Genomic DNA, 18912 nt, shown 5'->3' with positions numbered 1-18912 from the left:
GAGGGACACCTAGGAAATGCATGAGAAGCATGCTTCCCAAGCTCATCCTTGTGCCCCCAGCATCGCCATGCCCTATGCCTCCAACGGGCTCTACCTGGAGACCGAGGCTGGCTACTACAAGCTGTCCAGTGAGGCCTACGGCTTTGTGGCCAAAATTGACAGCAGTGGCAACTTTCAAGTCCTGCTGTCAGACAGATACTTCAACAAGACCTGTGGGCTCTGTGGCAACTGTAACATCTTTGCCGAGGATGACTTCAGGACGCAAGAAGGTAAGCGTCTCTCAGACACCATTTCCCTGGAGTTGTGGTTATGCTTGTCATTTCCCCGCTTGCAAACCTTCACTAACACCCCTCCCCAGGCATGTCATGTTTATCCTGCCAGCCTTCATTGTGAGCGTTCCAGCCCACTGCCTAGACTGCCCGGCAAACCACATCTTGGAGATTGGTTGGTTCAACTTGGCTTGGTTCAACTTGGAATTGCCCACAGCAGCTTACACAGGGTAGATGGTTGGTAGACGCTGGATGGTTTGAACAGACCCTCCTGAATGAGTACAATAGAACTTCATGGAGGAAGTCTGTAAAGGGTGGGCCGCTGTCCAAAAAGGCCAGTCTATGTCTGTGTTCATGAGCAATAGAAGATAACACAGACAATGCGGAAACCACTACTCACCTTTAATCTTCTTTTGGTAACTTCAATTACATTAACATTCAAGGAGTGATGCTTCCTAACAAAAGCTGAACATTTGTACATAAGTTCTTCTTCTTCCTTATGACCCAACCACCCTCTCATTAAGGGGTAAGCATCTAGGGAGACGGTTGACCATTCCTTTCATTTCAGTGTATATGTTGGAAAATAGTAAGATCGTTTGTTTTCGTCTTCTCCAGCACTGATTTCTCACACTTTGTATCATCTGATATGTATATTTAAGGCTATACATTTTCCTCTAAATGCCATCTTAGCTACACCAATTTTGATATCTTCATGTTCCTTTAGTTCCATGGATTTTCTAATAGCCATTGAATTCTTTCTTAACCTGTAGAGTGTGTTCAAAATTTCCAGATGTGTAGAATTTCTAAAGTTATCTTAAATTGATTTCTAATTTAGAAATTTGGGGATATTTGTTTGTGGCCTTTTTGCAATTCTCTGTATGCTCCAAGCGAATGTATTCTCCGATTGGTGAAGGATTCTATATATACTTGTTGAATTAAGTTTGTTAATTGTGTTATGTAAATGTTCTATACATTTACTACTTTTTGTCTGCTTCAACTACCCGTTACTGAGAAAGCTGTATTAAATTTTTTCTGCAGTGGTGATGAATTTGTCAATTTCTTCGTGTAATTCTATCAAGTTTTGCTTTATATATTTTGAGCCTTTGCAATTAGATTTTAGAAATGTTGAATCTTTCTAGCGAACTGTTCCTTTTATGTAATGACTTGTCATTTTTAACAACGCCTTATGCCGTAAAATCTGCTTGATGTTAATATGTAGGCACTTCACCTTTTTTTTAGATTAGTATTTGCTTGACATATTTTTTTAAAAAAGATTTTATTTATTTATTTGACAGAGAGTGAGACAGCAAGAGAGGGAACGTAAGCAGGTAAAGGGAGAGGGAGAAGCAGACTCCCCACTGAGCAGGGAGCCTGATGCGGGGCTCGATCCTAGGATCCTGGGATCATGACCTGAGCTGAAGGCAGACGCTTAATGACTGAGCCACCCAGGTGCCCCAATATATCTTTTTTCATGCTCTCAACTGGTCTGTGTGGTTTTGTTTCAGATGTATTGCATGAAAGAAGCACATAGCTGGATTTTATTATTATTATTTTTAAAAGTCAGATTTATCGAGGTATACTTTACATACAGTAAAGGCCACCCTTCCCGGTCTAAGAGCTTTCACCAAAGTGGAGAGCCATGGACCTACCCCAAATTGTGGAACAGTGTCCTCCCCCCAGAATTCTTGTGCTCCTTTGTAGGCAAACTCTCCCTGAGCCCCTAGCCCTGGTAGCCACTGACCTTTATTCTGTTCCTACAGTTTTGATTTCTCCAAAATTCACATAACTGTAATCATACCACACGTGGAGCATTTTGCCTTCCAGGTCAGCCTTCTTTCACTTACCATGATGCCATCTGTGTTGTTGCATGTATCAGGAGATTGTTGCTGTTTGTTGTTGAAAGGTACCGCCACAACGTGTTTATCCATGCACTGGGGGAAGGGCATTTTGTCATGTCTAGTCTTTGGCAATTATGGATAAAGCTGCTATAAACATTCATGCAGGGGCGCCTGGGTGGCTCAGTCGGTTGGGCGTCCGACTCTTGATTTCCGCTCAGGTCATGATCTCAGGGTCATGACATTGAGCTCTGCGCTGGTGTGGAGCCTGCTTAAGATTCTCTCTTTCCCTCTCCCTCTGCCCTCCCACCCACCCCCCAAATTCATGTATAGGGTTTTTTTCTCCATTTTAAAAATTGTGGTAAACCCCATAAAATGATATTTACTGTCTTACTCATTTTTCAGCACACACTTCAGTGGCATTAAGTACATTCACACTATGATGCAACCAATCACAGTGTCTGTCTCCAGAACTCTTTTTCTCTTGCAAAACTGAAACTCTATACCCATTAAGCAATAACCTCCCATTCTTCCCTCCTCTTCCCCAGCCCCCGGCCACCACCATTCTACTTTCTGTCTGTGATTCCGACTCTTCCAAGTACCTCATATCAACGGAGTCATACAGCGTTTGTCTGTTTGTGACTGGCTTATTGGCACTTAGCGCAATGTCTTTACAATTCATCCACATGTTGTGGCATAGGTCAGAATTTCCTCTGTTTTTGTATTTAAATAATTTATATCAACACTGGCGTTGTTTTATTTTTTATTTCATTTATTTTTTTTTTAAAGATTTTATTTATTTATTTGACAGAGATAGAGATAGCCAGTGAGAGAGGGAACACAAGCAGGGGGAGTGGGAGAGGAAGAAGCAGCCTCATAGCGGAGGAGCCTGATGTGGGGCTCGATCCCACAATGCCGGGATCACACCCTGAGCCGAAGGCAATCGCCCAACCGCTGTGCCACCCAGGCGCCCCAACACTGGCGTTGTTTTAAATTTGCACCTTGTTTTGTAACACATTTCAGCATCTAGAGAACAGGTTTGAGAACAACGGCATAAAAGGATTATTTGTTAACAATTTAACAAAAGTGCTTAAGGCCCGTTTGTGTCAGACGTGCCAGCCACAAAGAGCCACGAAGTAAGTGGTAATACGCTCACAAATTTGCTTGGAAAGAAAAATATTACCTATTTACACTGTATATATAGGTGGGACATTCTGAAGCAGTATCACTGTAATTAACAATAAACCCTTAGGAAGAAAGTCACTTTTTTCTGCAGTATTATCAACATCCGGTGTTATCTTGGTTTCAGGTGGACAACATAGTGATTCAACACTTCCATACATTACTCAGTGCTCATCAAGATAAGTGTAATCACCATGTGTCACCAAACCACGTTTTACAATCTTACTAGCTATACTCTCTCCAAGCTGTACTTTCCACCTCTGCGACTTACTTATTTGATGACCGGAAGTTCATACCTCTTCATCCCCTTTAGCTCTGAGTACCTTCATTTTCAAGCCTGAACGTACATCGTATGTATCTACCACGTTTTGCTTATCCATTCATGCCTTGAGGGACACATAAGTTGTTTTCATGTTTTGCCTGAGTGAATAATGCTGCAACAAACCGGGGTGTACAAATATTTTTTCAAGACTCTGCCTTCAGTTCTTTTGGGTAGATACCAGAGTTGGAATTGCTGGATCATGTGGCAATTCTTTTTTATTTATTTATTATTTTTTCTTAAAGATTTTAGTGATTTATTTGAGAGAGAGCACAGAGGGAGAGGGAGAGGGAGAAGCAGACTCCCCACTGAGCAAGGAGCCTGACGCAGGGCTCGTTCCCAGGACCCTGGGATCCTGACCTGAGCCGAAGGCAGATGCTTAACCAACTGAGCCACCCAGGTGCCCTGGTTTTATTTTTATTATCTTGCCTGAGACTGTGATTCCTGAAACTGAGGACCCCTATCTTCCATCAGACTTAGGAAAATCTCAGTCATTTTCTCTCCATCTTTTAGACATATATTGGGTATTTTTATTCCACCCCCTTTTTTTCCCCTCATTACGTTACTTTCATTTTTCTCTGTCTTTATTCCTCTTTGTTGCTTTTTGGGTGGTGCACTCATGCTGGCTGGTGAGAATCGATTGCGTGCGTCTTTTCCAAGTCTGCGTTCAGTATTGTCATGTTGGTAGTTTGAAACTGGCCACGATGAGGGTATCTGCAGCATGGAAATCAGCAAATCCCAAGGATCAGGACTTTGCATTTCCCCAGACAGCTGGCTCATCAGCACATCACTACTTAGATCTATCTTCTGGTTCATCAGTTCCCTCAACTCTGTCTAATCTCCAGATGATGTCTAACCCATCAGTTGGGTTTTCTTTCTATTTCCATGACTGTATTTGTAACTTTAGAAGGTAAATTTGGTTCTTTTTCAAATCTGTTGTTTTTTCTTATTGTCTTATCCTTATATCAGGTTTCAATTTCTTCTTGATAACAATAATTTTAAGTATATTTGTTTTATAACCTCTATACAAAGGTGGTATTATCTAAAGTTTTTGGAGTTCTAGTGGTCTGTTAGAAAGTGGACAAGCCTGTGTGGCATGGTGAGTAAAAACCCAGAGGGCACTAATCATAATGCCTGGCACACAGTAGAAACTCCATAAATTTAAATTCCCTTTGGCTTCTCTCATGGCTTAAAACAACAGAACTTTATTTTCTCACAAGTTTAGGAAGCCTAAAGTCTAAAATCAAGGCGTTGGTAGGACTGCACTCCCTCCGGAGGCCCGAGGGGAGAACCCGTTCCTTGCCTCTTCCAACTCCTGGGAGCAATCCTTAACTTGTGGTCACATCCCCATCTCTGTGTGTGTCCCTGTCTCTCCTCCCACTGCCTCCCTCTTCTAAGGATCCGTGTGGCTGCATCTAAGGCCCACTAAGGTGATCCAAGATAAGCTCTTCCTCTCCAGATCCTTACAGACTTAATCACATCTGGGCCATTTTCCCAGCTGACCGTACGCCAGATGCCAACTGACAGTACTTCCAAGGTCCTGCCTTTCTTTCCCCAAGGATACTTTATTTTGTCTTCTCAAGTCCATGATTTGGCCTTGAAACATGCTTCCCTCTTCTGGACCTGGTTATGCGAAAGGACTGTTTGCCTCAACGCTCGTTAAGTCCCTTTGCAGTGAGGTCTCAGAGGTGGTATTAGGACTCTCCTTTGCCGTGGAAGCCGGTAGGCCCTCCCTCTGCTGTGGGAGCCGATGGTGGCATGATCGGTGTAGGACTAAGGCCCTGATGCTGTGACAGCACAGGGAATGCAGTGACTGGGGCCTCCGGTTCCTTGTCCACATTCTTACCTTCAATCTGCAAAAACATTTTGAGTGTCTACAAAGCGCCAGATAAGAATCCAGAGATAAGAGACACAGCCTGTCCCCTGAATTAGGGAGCTCACAGTCGAATGGAGTATGAGTATAAACAGAAAGAAAACTAACACAAAGGGTGAGGAGAGTTTTGATGGAAGGATGGCAGGGGGTGGGGGGGAGGTGGGTTTTGAGGTAACCCAGGCTGGGGCAGGGGGCCGGGAGCAGAACTAGCTCAGAGGGCTTCCTGGAGGAAGTGGCTCTGGAGCTGCATCTCAAAGAATGAGTGGAGACAGGTAAGGTAGGAGGGGGTGGAGAACATTCTGCACAGAGGGGAAAGGCGTGCAGGGACATGGAGACAGCGTGGGTGGGCGTGCTCCTCGTCGTCTTTCATGCCGTCTTGCCCACTGTGCACACCCATCCAGTCGCCCTCACCACACCCTGGCTGAGCCCTGACGCCTGTGAACTGTGGTATTCCACGGAGTGCCGCGCAAAGGGTACTCCCCACCCCAGGTGGCTGTGTACCAATCTAACGGAAGGTTGATTCGGGTGACGACAGACCTAGAGTTTTCACTCAGAAGTCCTGGGTCAGGCTTAACTGTGACTTCGTTCCTGGAACCTTCTCCACAGGGACCTTGACCTCGGACCCCTATGACTTTGCCAACTCCTGGGCCCTGAGCAGCGGGGAAAAACGGTGCAAACGGGTGTACCCTCCCAGCAGCCCATGCAATGTCTCCTCTGAGGAAATGCAGCAGGTGGGTACTGCCCGGGCTGGCATGGTCTGAATGGAGTGGGTCTTCTGGGATTAAGAGGCAGAAAAGTCGTCTGGTCTCAGGTCCTCCATCAAGGCATAGAGTGGGCCTACTTCTGTGGGTCCCTTTGGCTCTTCAAAGAAGGGTTCCCGTGGGCCCCTTTTCTCCAGAAGACCAACTGTGGCCAGAGTCTGGTTAGCTCTAATCTAACACTGTTCTGGGCCTGGAACTCTGAAAATGAGTCTGTCTAATGAGTTGGTAGAGTGAGCGGCTAGACTTTTCTGTTTTACACTCTAATGCCCTCTCTTGTCCCCAAATATCTCCATTGTCGCCTGCCCCCTGTCTGAAATTCTGCAACAGGAAACTATTCCTTTTTAGGTGCTCAACAAGTGGTTGTTATGAAGTGCAAACAGGAGGGCAAGGCCCCAAGGTCTTACCAGTACATCGGCAGGAAGGGGGAAGCTGAGGGGAGAGGAGGGAGGGGTGGGCCTGAGGTGTCCGTCTTGGGCGGGATAATATTTTCCTGAGGCGGTGGTGGCAAATTAATCTCAAAATTAGTGACTTACAGCAACAGAAATGTATTCTCTCAGCTCTGGGGACCAGAAGTCTGAATTTAGTTTCCCTGGGCCAAGATCAAGGTGTCAGTAGGGCCGCTCTCCCCTGGGAGGCTCTAGGGGCGCGTCTGTCCTTTTCTAGGTTCTGGTGGCTGTGGCGTTCTGTGGCTTGTGGCCGCATCAGTCCAGTCACTGCCTCTGCGGTCACATGGCCGCCTTATCATCTGTGCGTGCGCTGTCCTGACAGTACAGATTAGCAGCTTCTTCCCCTTCAGTCACCCCTTCCGACCCCACTGCCAGAACCTCCCACTTGGAGAGAAGGGCGTCTGGTGGGAGAGAGTAGGCAGGACGGCACTCTGCCTCTACTTTCTGTAGGGGTGGCCCTGCGCCATGGTGGGTGGGGTGTTGGGAGGATGATGCTTCAGACCTCCCTCGACGGATGACCCCTTTCCCGCTTGGGGTCTGGCTGCCGGGGCTGAGAAAGGAGAAGCAGCATGGCTCCACGGTGAAGCCGGGCCCTTGTCGGCACAGGGGCGGCCCTACTGAGGCTGTGCGCACACACTCACTGTCTGGGGGACGAGGTTTCTTGGAGGCTGTGTAAGTCGGGTCCCCGGTGCAGGGAGTGACTGGAGACCTGTCAGGAGCAGTGTCTGTAAGGGACTGAGAGAGGCAGTACTGGGCGGTGGGGAGGGTGAACCGCTGTGTACTCACAACTGAGGTCTCAGTCAATCCCTCAGGGAGCTCTGAAAGCTGGGGTGCCCTGCTAGGTGAGCCTGAACCGACCAGTCGGTCATTGGATGCAGGCTTCCTTTGGGCAGGGAGGCGGGACAGCTCTCTTGGACTGAGGACAGTGCCTGCAGGGACTCAGCCGTGAGCCCTTAGCCTTCAGCACTGTTAGCCGAGAGGGGATGAGTCCTTGGCTTTGAAGGGCATCTGCACTGCCCAGGACATGCCCCGTGGAGCCGGGTCCTGAACAGCGCCTTCCCCCAGCCCCAGCCCAGGGCGCACCACCCTGTTCCAGCCCACAGGAAGAGGGCGGCCCCTGCTTATATCCAGGCCCACAGCCCTGACAGGACTCGAGAGGCCACCGTGGGCCTCTACGGTTCTCCAGCGTGATGAGAAAAACAGAGCCATGGCAGGCTAAGTACCTGCCCAGCGTGGCCAGCCACCAAGCTGCAGAGTCACAGTTCCGTGTGTGGCTCCCCCGTGTCTGCCTGGCCTCACTGCCTCAGGCTGCTCATCGCTCTGCCTGTGGTCCTTGAATTTTCCCTCAGGGGATGGCTTCCAGGATTCTCAGGTTCCTTTCAGCTCTAGAACTCTCTGTGTGTTTCAGTGGATTGGGCTAGAGAGACAGTCTCCAATAAGTCTCAGTAAGCATTCCGTGGGTGGACAAATGCGGAGTCGGTGGTGTTACGGGTCTGGGGATTGGGACTACCCCCACGCTATCGATCCCCTGTCAGCTGCTTGCAGAGAAGTCCGATCTACCCAACTCTGCCCAGAAGTAGAGAAGCTCCAGCCCTCCCCTACTCCGGAAGCAAAAGAAACACACACACGCCCCCCTACCTTAGCACGAAAGGCCTTCATTTCTAGCTGGCTATTCCTGCAGTGAGCCTCTTCCATATTTGTCAAACAATCTGATCTTCTGAACCAAGGTCTTTGTCAGGCACAGGCAAATATTCTAGCTTGATATTTGGTCCAGCTGCCTTGATTGTAAACACAATTTCCAATTTCTAAACAAGCACATTCCAAATGCCTCTTTTTCTTGGGTTTCCAGGGTTTCAGTGGTGCTAGGTTTCCGGCTCGTCCATAAACATCTGTGTCACCTGGAACGTAGCCCAGTACTGGCAACCGACTAAGGCCGACCTAGTTCTGACACCCGGGAGGAGGGTGGTGTTGTGTGGAACAGGGTAGTTTGCGCTTCGTTCCAGGAAAACTTTGGCAATATCTGGTGCTTGCCTTTGGTAGCTCCTCGATGTTTTTTCCTCCGTGGGCCTCAGCATTATGCTAAGGTTATGGGCTTGGGGTCAGGCTGATTCCTGGCTTTGTAAATCCGGCGGAGACACCTGCCTTGTCCGAGCCTCAGTTTCTACATGAGTAAAATGGGCATAAGGAGAGCAACGGCTACCCAGGGCTACTGTAAGGATAAGAGAGAGAGTAAGTGTGGAGTGTTTAGGGCGGTGGGGCTCTTCTTGTTATTATTAATCATCATTCTTATTTATTGACTCCTGGCCTCCTCCCGCTGTCTGTGCTCACGGCTGCAGTGGCCATACCATGAGAGTGGGAAGACGCTAAGCACACAAGTGCTTTAAGAATAAGCTCCAAAATCCATTCCTTTCTCTTCTCCCCTCCTCCCAATCCTCCTCCCAATTATGACCCAATTCCTTCCAGGGAGCTGAGCACTGCATGAGGTTAGAAGGAGAAAAGGTGTCTAAATACATCCACGCTGAGGGGTGAGTAAGTGACGGAAGCTGAATTTTCTTCTAGAGCTGCTTAGTAACCCTGGTGAATTTCAGATGGAGTGCTCTCCAGGAATCGTGTGCAGTGAGGGGCAGGAAGAGAGATTTTGATCATTTCTGTCTTTTATTTCCTAACTTACTGTTCCGTGGGTGGCAGGCAGTTTGCCCTCTCCTCAGCTTCAGTGTTCTCTAGGCAGGGGTGGGATTAAGACAGGGGGTGCCTCCGTGGTGAGGTGTGGTTGCGGGTCAGGGATCACGTAAGTACCTGTAATACTGAATCGGCTTTCTGAGGGCAGGGGCTTTGTCTCCCTGTATTTTGCAGAGTAAGTGCTGGACAAATATTCCCCGACCCTTGGAGTTCAAAGGGATACTCTCACCTCTCCCTAAGAGGCGGGAGGTGAAGACAGGATTTTCAAATGGAGAACCTGATACCAGGCCGAGTTGAGGAGGGAGATAAGGCAGTCTTATCTCCTGGAGACAAAGGGGAGGGAGGGAGGAAGGAAGAATCCATGAGAAGCCTTGTTTGTGTCCCGGCGTGCTTTTTGGAGGCTCCAGCAGCAGGCTTGCTACTCACTTTGTCTCCTGGGCACGTTGAAGTCCTTACTAACCAGTGTCCTGGGAGCAGCCTGAGAAATTGGTTACCAAGTTCTTAGTGCTGGGCTGAGGCCCCCAGACACACCAGACCTCCCCAGGCACAGGCTTCTTTAAGCTCAGCACCAGAGCGGGTTGTTTACCTGAGAACACAGACCTGGCTAGGTCTCGGCCAATCAGGTTGTGTTCACCCATGACCGGGCACCCTCATTGGCTGGGAAGCACAATGACTCATCTCCTGGGAGGTGATTAGTGCCGGCTTTGGAATTGTTATTGGCCTGCTTGCTCCCCTAGGCCCCCGGGTTCAGAAGTCAGGTCTGGTAAATGGGCATCATTTACAAGTCCTGCCCCTGTGGCTCTAAGGACCATTTGCAGTAGCAGCGTGTTCTGTGGGGAAGACAACATTGACCTAAGAACTTTTCTTGAAAGCCGCCAGAATCTCTTCTCCCCCTTTGGCGCTCTCCTTTCCACGCTGGAAGCAAGGAGTCAGCTTATTCTGAATCGGGTCATATTACTTATACCTAAGGGATGAATGTTTCCTTGTTATGCCAACAACCCCCCCACCCCCAGCCTCTCTACTGGGACTGAATAATGGGTTGTTTGATTGCATGCAAATTTACAGTTTTTTTCAGCTTTTGAAACAGAGGGCAGGGCTGCTGGAGTCTGGAGCTCAGGGTGCAGACCTAGTAATAAAAAGCCCCAGGCTCTAAATGTTCAGATAACTGATGTTAATTTGCAGGTAACTCTACTATATAATGAACATTTTAGAAAGATTCTTACATTGCCTTTCTTTTTTTTTTTTTTTAATTCACATTCTCTTAGTCTGGGTACTGTCAGCAAGGGCTGAACCTTCTGAAGGGATCCTGTCTTTGTCCTCAGTCCTCACTACAACCGGAAGCCTAAGGCTGCAGCTAGTCCACCCAAAGCTCTTACTAATGAGAAAAAGGTGCCCCTTCCTCAAGGCACTTTACCACTGCCTGATGCGAAATTGCCATAATAAGCATTAGAAATGTGCATAGAATGTATGTGTACCCGTGTGGTGTCTACAGTGTGAACGGTAACCCCTCAGCATGTTGCCTCCGTGCACTGGATGCCCTGCAGAACTATACTCAATGGCCGTGACCTTGACCTCGCTTCCACTGGGAAATGCCTTTGCTGCAGCCGTCCTTCTCCCCAGGATCACCTTCCCCAGACTGGGAAGGCCATCTCCTGCTTTTGGTCCTGCCATCTGAATGTGAGGATGCTTTCATGCCCCAGCCCCAAGAGTTCTCTCCCCAGAGTTGGTTCTCAAGACAACCAGTCTTTCTTGGAAGACCAAGTACGCCATTTATTACTCGGCCTTCCAGTGCTCAATTGTCCGGCAGGAGCGGTACCCTCAGGCAGGTGTCTGGAGCAGAAGAAGTTTTTTTCATTGATGTCAGGAATCTTAGGCTTTATAATAACTCAGAGTGGCAGTGAGCCCGTGTGCTTGTGGTGGGATGCAGGTGACCTTGACCCATGTGCTTTTGGGGTCTAGCCTTATAGCAGAGATCAGGGGCTGCCATAGGGTTTCAGAAACTTCCCCCCAGTCAAGCAGTATTTACTTGACAAACCCTTGAGGAGGGTCAGATATGGTCCTAGTACTCAAGCTTTCAGTTCAAATGGCTTCTTAACATAACAATCTCAAAATCCTTTAACAAAATGTTCCCTAAGTGGCTTTCTTTTCCTTTTCCTTCCCCCGGAGGACAAGAATGAGCAAGAATCTGATGGCCCATGTGTACCTATTTATTGAGGTATTTTGTGGGGCTTGGGTGATAGTAAACTGCGCAGATTGGATCTGCGATCTTATTCAAGGGGCAAAACACATACGGGAAACTGAACAACCGTGAAAGAGAACAACATAAATGCCATCTTGGGCCAGTAGGTGACAAATTGCCAAAAGAATGGTGAGTGGTATGGTGGTTGAGGGAATCAGCTCTTAGCACAGAGCCAATGATCTTTCCTCACTGGGAGCAGGGTGAGTGGAGTGGTTCCCTCCCAGGGCTTGGACAGACCCCAAACTGGGAACCTGGGGATGGTGCTTGGCCTTTGTCCTCCCAGCCCACTGAGGCCTGCCCTGATCACTGACAATTGCTCAGATACCTCCCAGGAGACCAGGGCAGAGGGTAAGCAGGGTCCTTTGGGATATGGGGACTTCTGTGACATATCCAGTTACCCTTTTCCTCATGAGGGCTGTACCCCAGTCTTCTCAGAGAGAGGAATGTCCAACTTCGCAAAAACACACACAAAAAACAAAACCCCATCCATTTGGTGATGGTTTCATGGGGGCTTTGTGAGCCAGATCTTGGAATGCGGGTGGGAGTCCCAGGCCAGCCAGAAGATATAAATAGAATCAGCAGCCCTCCCCCATCCATCCTTGCTGGCTGACCAATGAGAAACTATGCCCTGCCCTGGGGGTGAATTCTTGAACCCACTACTCTGGACCTGTTCAGACGCCAGGCGCCTCCATACCTCCTCCAGGGGCAGCCGGGGGGCACCCACCCCAGAGCTGGAAAGATCAGGGCCTTGGTGAACAATCTTGCACTTTATATATTAGCTTCTCCTTCCTTTGTTCACTTCAGTACTAGGAACGCCCCCTCCCTTCTCCTTGGTCAGCTGTTTGGGAACAAACACAATAGCTAAGCTTTAGATCTCCTCCCAGGCTGTCTGCCCCTGGGGAGATGTGCTGCTTTTCTCTCCCGCTCCCTCCAACCGGCTCGGCATCTCCAGGGAAGAGGCCTGGACTTTTTAATGAACACCAAATGTGATTAAGTTGGGCTGCAACTGGGTCTGCACACCCACTCGGGCAGGGTGAAGTCATGGGCTGACGGAGCTGGGGCTGGATCTCTCCCGCCAGCCTCTGGCACCGCAGACAAGAGATGAAGGAAGATAGAAGTAGCTGATGCCGGGCACTGGAGCCAGGGACATGCTGGAAGCATGCAAATGAGCTGACCGTGGCTTGTGTCTTTGCCAGGACGGCTCAGCAGAGAGCCGAGGAGAAGCCATTTTCGAGCTGCGTGGCAGCTATCGACAAGAGGCCAATGGCAATAGTTAGAATCCCTTGATTGCCTTTCCCGTGTAAAGTCGTTTGGTTTTATTTTGCAGCAACCGGCTTCTGTAGGTATTGCTGTCTGTGTCCGTGAGTAGGTCCCACTGTGAGTGACCAGATACCTAAAGTAACAGAGAAGTTTAGTTCTCTCCCCGTGTAGAGAAGCTCGGGTGGGATGTCCAGGGCGAGCACAGGATGCCTTGGTGTTGGGATCCAGGGTCCTTCGGTCTCGTTTCTCTGTCGTTGGCGTGGAGCTTCGGCCTCATGGTCCAATATGGCGGCTCACGCCTCAGGCATCACAGCCGCATTCCAGCAGTGGGAAGAGAAGGGGCTGAGAAAGAAGCACCCTCTCCTTTTGGGGACGTTGCCTGGAACGTAGCCCATGACCCTTCTGCTTATGTCCTGCTGGGCAAAGCTTAGTTACGGCTACTCCCAGCTGCCGGGGAGGTGAATAGATGGAATCTTTGTTCCCAGTGGGATGATTGAAAATGGAAGATCCTATGACTAGGAAAGAAGGGAGGAATAGATCCTAGGCAATTTGCAATCTCTTCTACATTCTGCCTTCTTCGCAGGGGAAGAAATGGAGGCACAGACAGGCGAGATCATTTTTCCACAGACACACACTTTGGAAGTGATGGGGTTGGGACTGTAGGGCAACTGTGCTTCTAAAACCTGAGCTCTGTGGCTGTACTTCCGTTGTCTAACCTGGTGTGAGGAAACAGGTGGGGAGGGCTGGGGGCCTGAAGGAAAATCATGTCAGTTGTTGTTTGGTGACAGGTGACGGGCCTGTAGGATGCAATCAGGCGTTGAGCCCCGCTCGCTAGGGCAGTTTGTAAACTATGCGGTCTGATGACCCCCTGACACTCCTAAGAATAATAGAAGACAGGGGCACCTGGGTAGCGCAGTCGTTAAAGCGTCTGCCTTCGGCTCAGGGCGTGATCCCGGCGTTCCGGGATCGAGTCCCACATCGGGCTCCTCCGCTGGGAGCCTGCTTCTTCCTCTCCCACTCCCCTGCTGTGTTCCCTCTCTCGCTGGCTGTCTCTCTGTCACATAAATAAATAAAATCTTTAAAAAAAAAAAAAAGAATAATAGAAGACACAAAAGAGATTTTCTGTGGATTATCTGTTGATTATGGATTTGGATTATCTATTGCTATGTACTATGTTAGAAAATAAAACGGAGAAATTTACAACATACTCATTTAAAAATAATAAACACATTATATTGAACAAAATGACATATTTTTAATAAAAGCCACTATAAATTCCAAACAGAAAAATGCGTAGAGAGAAGAATGGCATTGTTTCACAGTTTTGCAAATCTCTTTATTATCTGGCTTAAGAGAAATCAGCTGGATTCCCACGGCACCATCTGTAGTCAGTCTGTGGTGCAATCACCTATCATGGAGCTTCTGGAAAATTCCACTGTGCATTCATGAAGGAGTGAGAGCCCAAAGGCCAAACAACATCTTAGTATGATTATAACAATAGTTTTGATCTTGTGAGGCCCTGAAAGGGTCTTGGGAGTCTGTAGGACGTTCCTGGACCAACCACACTCTGTGAACCGCTGACCTAGTAAATGCTTTCTTCTCTCCATGCCTCAGTTTCCAAACCTGAAAGACTGTTTATTTGGCCTTTCTGTGAGGAAGTTTGTGTTCTTGGAAGATGTTGCAGGCTTATGAAGGGCCTGTTTGTGGGGGCGGGTGCCGAGGTGGTCTCTGAAACCACTTTATTTGTTCAGGGGACGTTGGCGATGTGTGAGATGGAGAGTCAGAGGGGGATGAGCTGGAGAGTAGCCAGGGTCAGATCCTGAAAGGCCGGTCCTTGCTGCCTCTCTAAGGAGCTAGAATTTTGCCCGTTAAGCTGGGGGGGGACACAGATTTGCCTTATATACTAACTTGGGCACACACTAGAAATCTAGTACTTGTTGAGTAAAGGTTTGGTGACCTCCTACCTGCCGACCTCTCTCCCCAGGGTCTGAGAGGACACGATATCGCCTCCATTCTGGACTTATTTCTGTCTTGGGACCTGGACTGGCCTGGCCTGGCCGGGGTATCCCATGGTGGAGCAAGGAGGCCGAGGTGGCAAGCTAGACGTGCCACCATGCTGTACCATGGGGCCCTCAGACTGTGGTCACCCTCATAGGCCAAGTTCAGGCCAGAGCTGACCAGAGGAAGACGGGAGGGCAAGATGGGAAGATGGAGTTTTCCTTTTGTCTTTGTTGAGAAAGAAATTCTAGCCATATTTTCAGGTGCACATGGAGAGGCCAGAGGCATTGTTCTAAGAAGGGAGGTGGCTGTTTCTGCAGAAATCCACTCCCATCCTGCAGGCGAATAATCAGAAACCACCCTTTTTGCTCCAGCTTTCTGTAAACCATTTAATATCTCAAGGGACCTCCCAGGAAATGTGCTGGAGGACGGGTCCCACTTTTCCTCTGAGCAGGGAACAGATAGATTTGGGCCAGCTGGAGATGGGCCATGCTGGCCTCTGCCCCACATCGCTCTCAGAATGGGAGGGGACGCCTGGACTCCCGAGTCTCTTCTTTCCTCTGGTCAACACTGTACTGTGCTGGTGAGAACCCTAGGCGCCTGGTCCCTTTGGGACTGTCCTGTGATACAGGGGCTGCTCCAGACTGCTGTCTGACAGCCCGGGTGATGGCAGCATCACTAGGAAAAACCCATGGAATTGTATTTTTGGGTTTTTCTTTGGTTCCAAATTGTGAGTGAGGAGAAAGGTTGGCAAGAGCCCAAGGCTCTGGCCCTCCCCAGGGCACCCTTGGCTGCCCTTCTGAGCCCAGGAACGTTTCTCTCCAAGGGGCCTATCTCATGGGGTGGGCAGTGTAGCAGAATGGAAAGAACTAGACACAGGCCCCCACCTCCTCCCCTGAGCCTCAGGAGAGTCTTAGACCTGCCTATGGCAAAAAAAAGTGGGTCCCTCCTCCATCCCCTTGCTGGAAAGAGTCTCCAAGATACTAGTGAAGTGATCATGTTGTCGTGGCAACCATTCATCCCAGGGTAGCCCAGTCTCCCCCAGTTGCAGACAAGGGAAAGGGACAAAGATGTCCTCTGTCTTTTTGCTGAGCTGCCCACCATTCTGGAGGACAAGCCTCCTGGCAGGAGGGACAGTGGAAGAGATCTCTCTGCTGGCCAGGAGATCCACGATGATTATCCTCATGGAGTGGAGTCATCATTTTTGCGGTGAAAATTTTACCTGCATGATTTCATTCAATCTCTGCTACCATCGCATCACATAGGAACTGTCATTATTGTCCCCAGTTGACAGAGGAGCAGGGGTTAAGAAAATAGGCCAAGGTCACACAGCTAGCAGGTGCAAGAGGCAAAACTCAGATCCGGGGCTGTGAAGTCATGACAAGTCCGAGGCCGGCCTCTTCCTGGCACGGTCTTCGGAAACCTCAGTTTCCCCTGTGTAAAATGCCTGGGGTGGCAAATGGCAGAATGCAGGTCATCACCCAAGACCTCAGTGGTCCCAGGACCACCCACTACAGCGATCTTCATTCATTGATCGCTGGCTCAGTGCCAGGCACCGCGGCATCTTCCCACCGCCCCCAAGGCAGCGCCTGTTGGGATTATTCCCGCGTCAGTCAAGGACGTGCTTCTCTAGCGAGGTGAGATTTGCCTCAGTCCCCACCGCCAGGAAGTGGCAGGGCCGGGCTTCAGCCCTGCAGTGGGTGTGGAGTCTCCAGCCTGAAGGCAGGTAAGTCAGAAAGGTGGAGTCATGGAGGGCGCCCCGGCTCTCTGCAGTGGCCCAGCTTGCTCCTTGTTCTTGCCCGCATGTCTGCAGCTGCAGCTCCACAGTCCAGCAGCCCAACAGGTGCAGGGAACCGGCCACACCCACCTGCTTGGGCACCCAGCTGGGCCCTGGGCCTCCTTCTGCCCCTGCTGTTACCCAGGGCAGCTGTGACACTCTGCCCTGCTTCCTAGTTCCGAGGGCAGCCTCTGTGCAGGCCTGGGAGGGGCAGGGCCCCAGCTCAGAGTTCCTGTAGGACGTGGATTTTCCCCAGGACCACAGCTTATCCCTGGTGTGGCCTGGGTGCTTCTTGTGGATGGTGAGCCGTGCGGGGGCTGATCGCTGTTCCTCTGGGCTTTCCACGATGCCACCAAAGCGCCCTACGGGCCTGACTCCCGGCTTTTGATTTACACAGGCTTGCTCTGGTCGTCCTTCTGTATGGTTTGAGCAGATGGGTTTCCTTCTCTTCAAAACTGGTCATTTCTTCCCTCTTTTTTGCTGTCCCCTGTGCTCGCAACGATTTGCTCTGATTTATCCTTCACGGCGCAGCCTTTCTTTTAGATGCTCTGGTACTTCTTTCTTTTTGGTTGAAGGTTTTTTTTTTATTTTAAGTTTTTATTATTTATTTAATTATTTATGAAAAAGTAGTCTCTCGCCAAGGGTGGGGCTCAAACTCACGACCCCAAGATCAAGAGTCACGTGCTCTACTGACTGAGCCAGCCAGGTGCTCCCTTTGCTGAAGTATTTAAGTCCATTCACTACCTCTCCAGTCAGAGAGTGAGTCTATGCGTGAAAGGGCTGTTGCCCCCACGGGGAGCACCTATGGTGACGTTACTGTATTGTGTCAAGTCCCGGACACGTCATTGTTGCACGTGTCACTAAGAACTAAAAGCCAAAGAGCAGAGAGAAGGAAGCAGAAAGTAATGGAGTGAGAGGGAGAGAAATCACAGCGGGAGGCCTATTATCAGGGTCAGTGATTATTCAAGTCTGTTATCTGATTTCCTGTAAAAATATAGTAAACAAATTAAAAACTAATTCTTTTCTGTGTTCTGTAGATTCTCTTTGGGGTTTTGTCTTGGCCAATATTCTGATGCAGAGAAGAGATTCCATGCTAGACAATTGTAATAAGAAGGATTTATTACAGCAGGTCAGATGGCTGAATACAAGTCTGCAGGATGGGATTCCAGAGTCCATTCTCAAGTCTAGAAAAAAGAAAGAAGCTGCTGCCAATTAAAGTGTGAGAATGATTGGAAGATGCACCCCAACTTCAGAGATTTTTATTTTATTTTATTATATTTTGTCACATAAAGAAAATTTTTATTTGCAGCAAATGACATCACAGGGAATGGCTTCCAAAGCTGTGACTCCCAACTTTAGAGATTTGAAGATTTTATTTATTTACTTATTTGAGGGGGTGCGGCAGACTAGAGGGGGAGGAAGAGAGATAAGCAGACTCTGTGGGAGCCCAATGCGGGGCTTGATCTCACAACCCTGAGATCATGACCTGAGCCGAAACCAAGAGTCATACACTTAACCAACTGAGCCAGCCAGGCACCCCATCAACTTCAGAGATTTTAAACTGAAAAAAAAAAAAAAAAAAAAAAGGTGCAGTTAGAATCATTAAAACACAGAACGCAGAGATGTTTACGAAGACAGTACGTAAGAGTGTGTGTACTCCTGTGTTACTGGAATAGTAAACAATTTCGCCCCCGCCCTGTGTTGTTAGGTTGAGGGTATCAACAAGGTGGTAAAATCCAAGGACAGCCTTTGCCTGGCAGGGGATCTCGGGGACATTTCCGAGAATCCTAGCTTGTTTTTGCTGTTGGGAACGGATTCCGTCTGGCACCAGGAATCACCTGGTGAACGCTCGGGAAGCCTATGGCCGGATGGCACCCCTAGTATACAGAATTTAAATTTCTGCAGTCTCTGCTTTCTGAAAGTCCTGGTACCACCTCCTCCTGTGTGGTGGGGAAGGCCCCGTTGGGGAGGGGAGGAGGAGGAGGCGAGGTCAGTGGGGAGCAGACGCCGCTGGGCATTCCTCGCCGCCCGGCTCCGCGCGGCACCCTCTGCTCCTTGCTTTCCTAGGACCACCCTGCCCTTCCCCCCGCACCCGCCTCTGCTGTTCAGAAGCTGGCCTGGGAGGTAACTTCAGTCTCTGTCCGTCCACTTCTTGCAGCATGGGTTCAATATTTGCCCTTGGACTGCTAAGACTGTTCAGTATGAGAACTTGATCAGCACCTACTCTGGCAAGTGTGAGGGAGCTTCCCTGGCTTTCCGGGCAGGGCGGGCTCG

The 18912-nt window shown here is 49.2% G+C and overlaps 1 protein-coding gene across 5 annotated transcripts in view; it reads left to right on the top strand.

The window, feature by feature from the left end:
- Nucleotides 1-18912, top strand: part of VWF (von Willebrand factor) — a 134846-nt gene that overhangs the window by 13394 nt on the left and 102540 nt on the right. For 4 of the 5 annotated variants that reach the window (XM_087855562.1, XM_045781154.2, XM_087855563.1 and 1 more), the window contains exons 5-6: nucleotides 61-269; nucleotides 6085-6209. In XM_087855562.1, the coding sequence (XP_087711688.1) occupies nucleotides 61-269; nucleotides 6085-6209 (334 nt within the window). The remainder of the gene's footprint in view (nucleotides 1-60; nucleotides 270-6084; nucleotides 6210-18912) is intronic. The other variant, XM_087855564.1, reaches the window with a different exon arrangement.

Source organism: Ursus americanus, chromosome 25 (assembly GCF_024610735.1).
Source record: "Ursus americanus isolate L20-20 chromosome 25, mUrsAme1.1.p, whole genome shotgun sequence".
In the NCBI taxonomy this organism is placed as follows: Eukaryota; Metazoa; Chordata; class Mammalia; order Carnivora; family Ursidae; genus Ursus; species Ursus americanus.
This window is presented reverse-complemented; position numbering and strand designations above follow the sequence as displayed.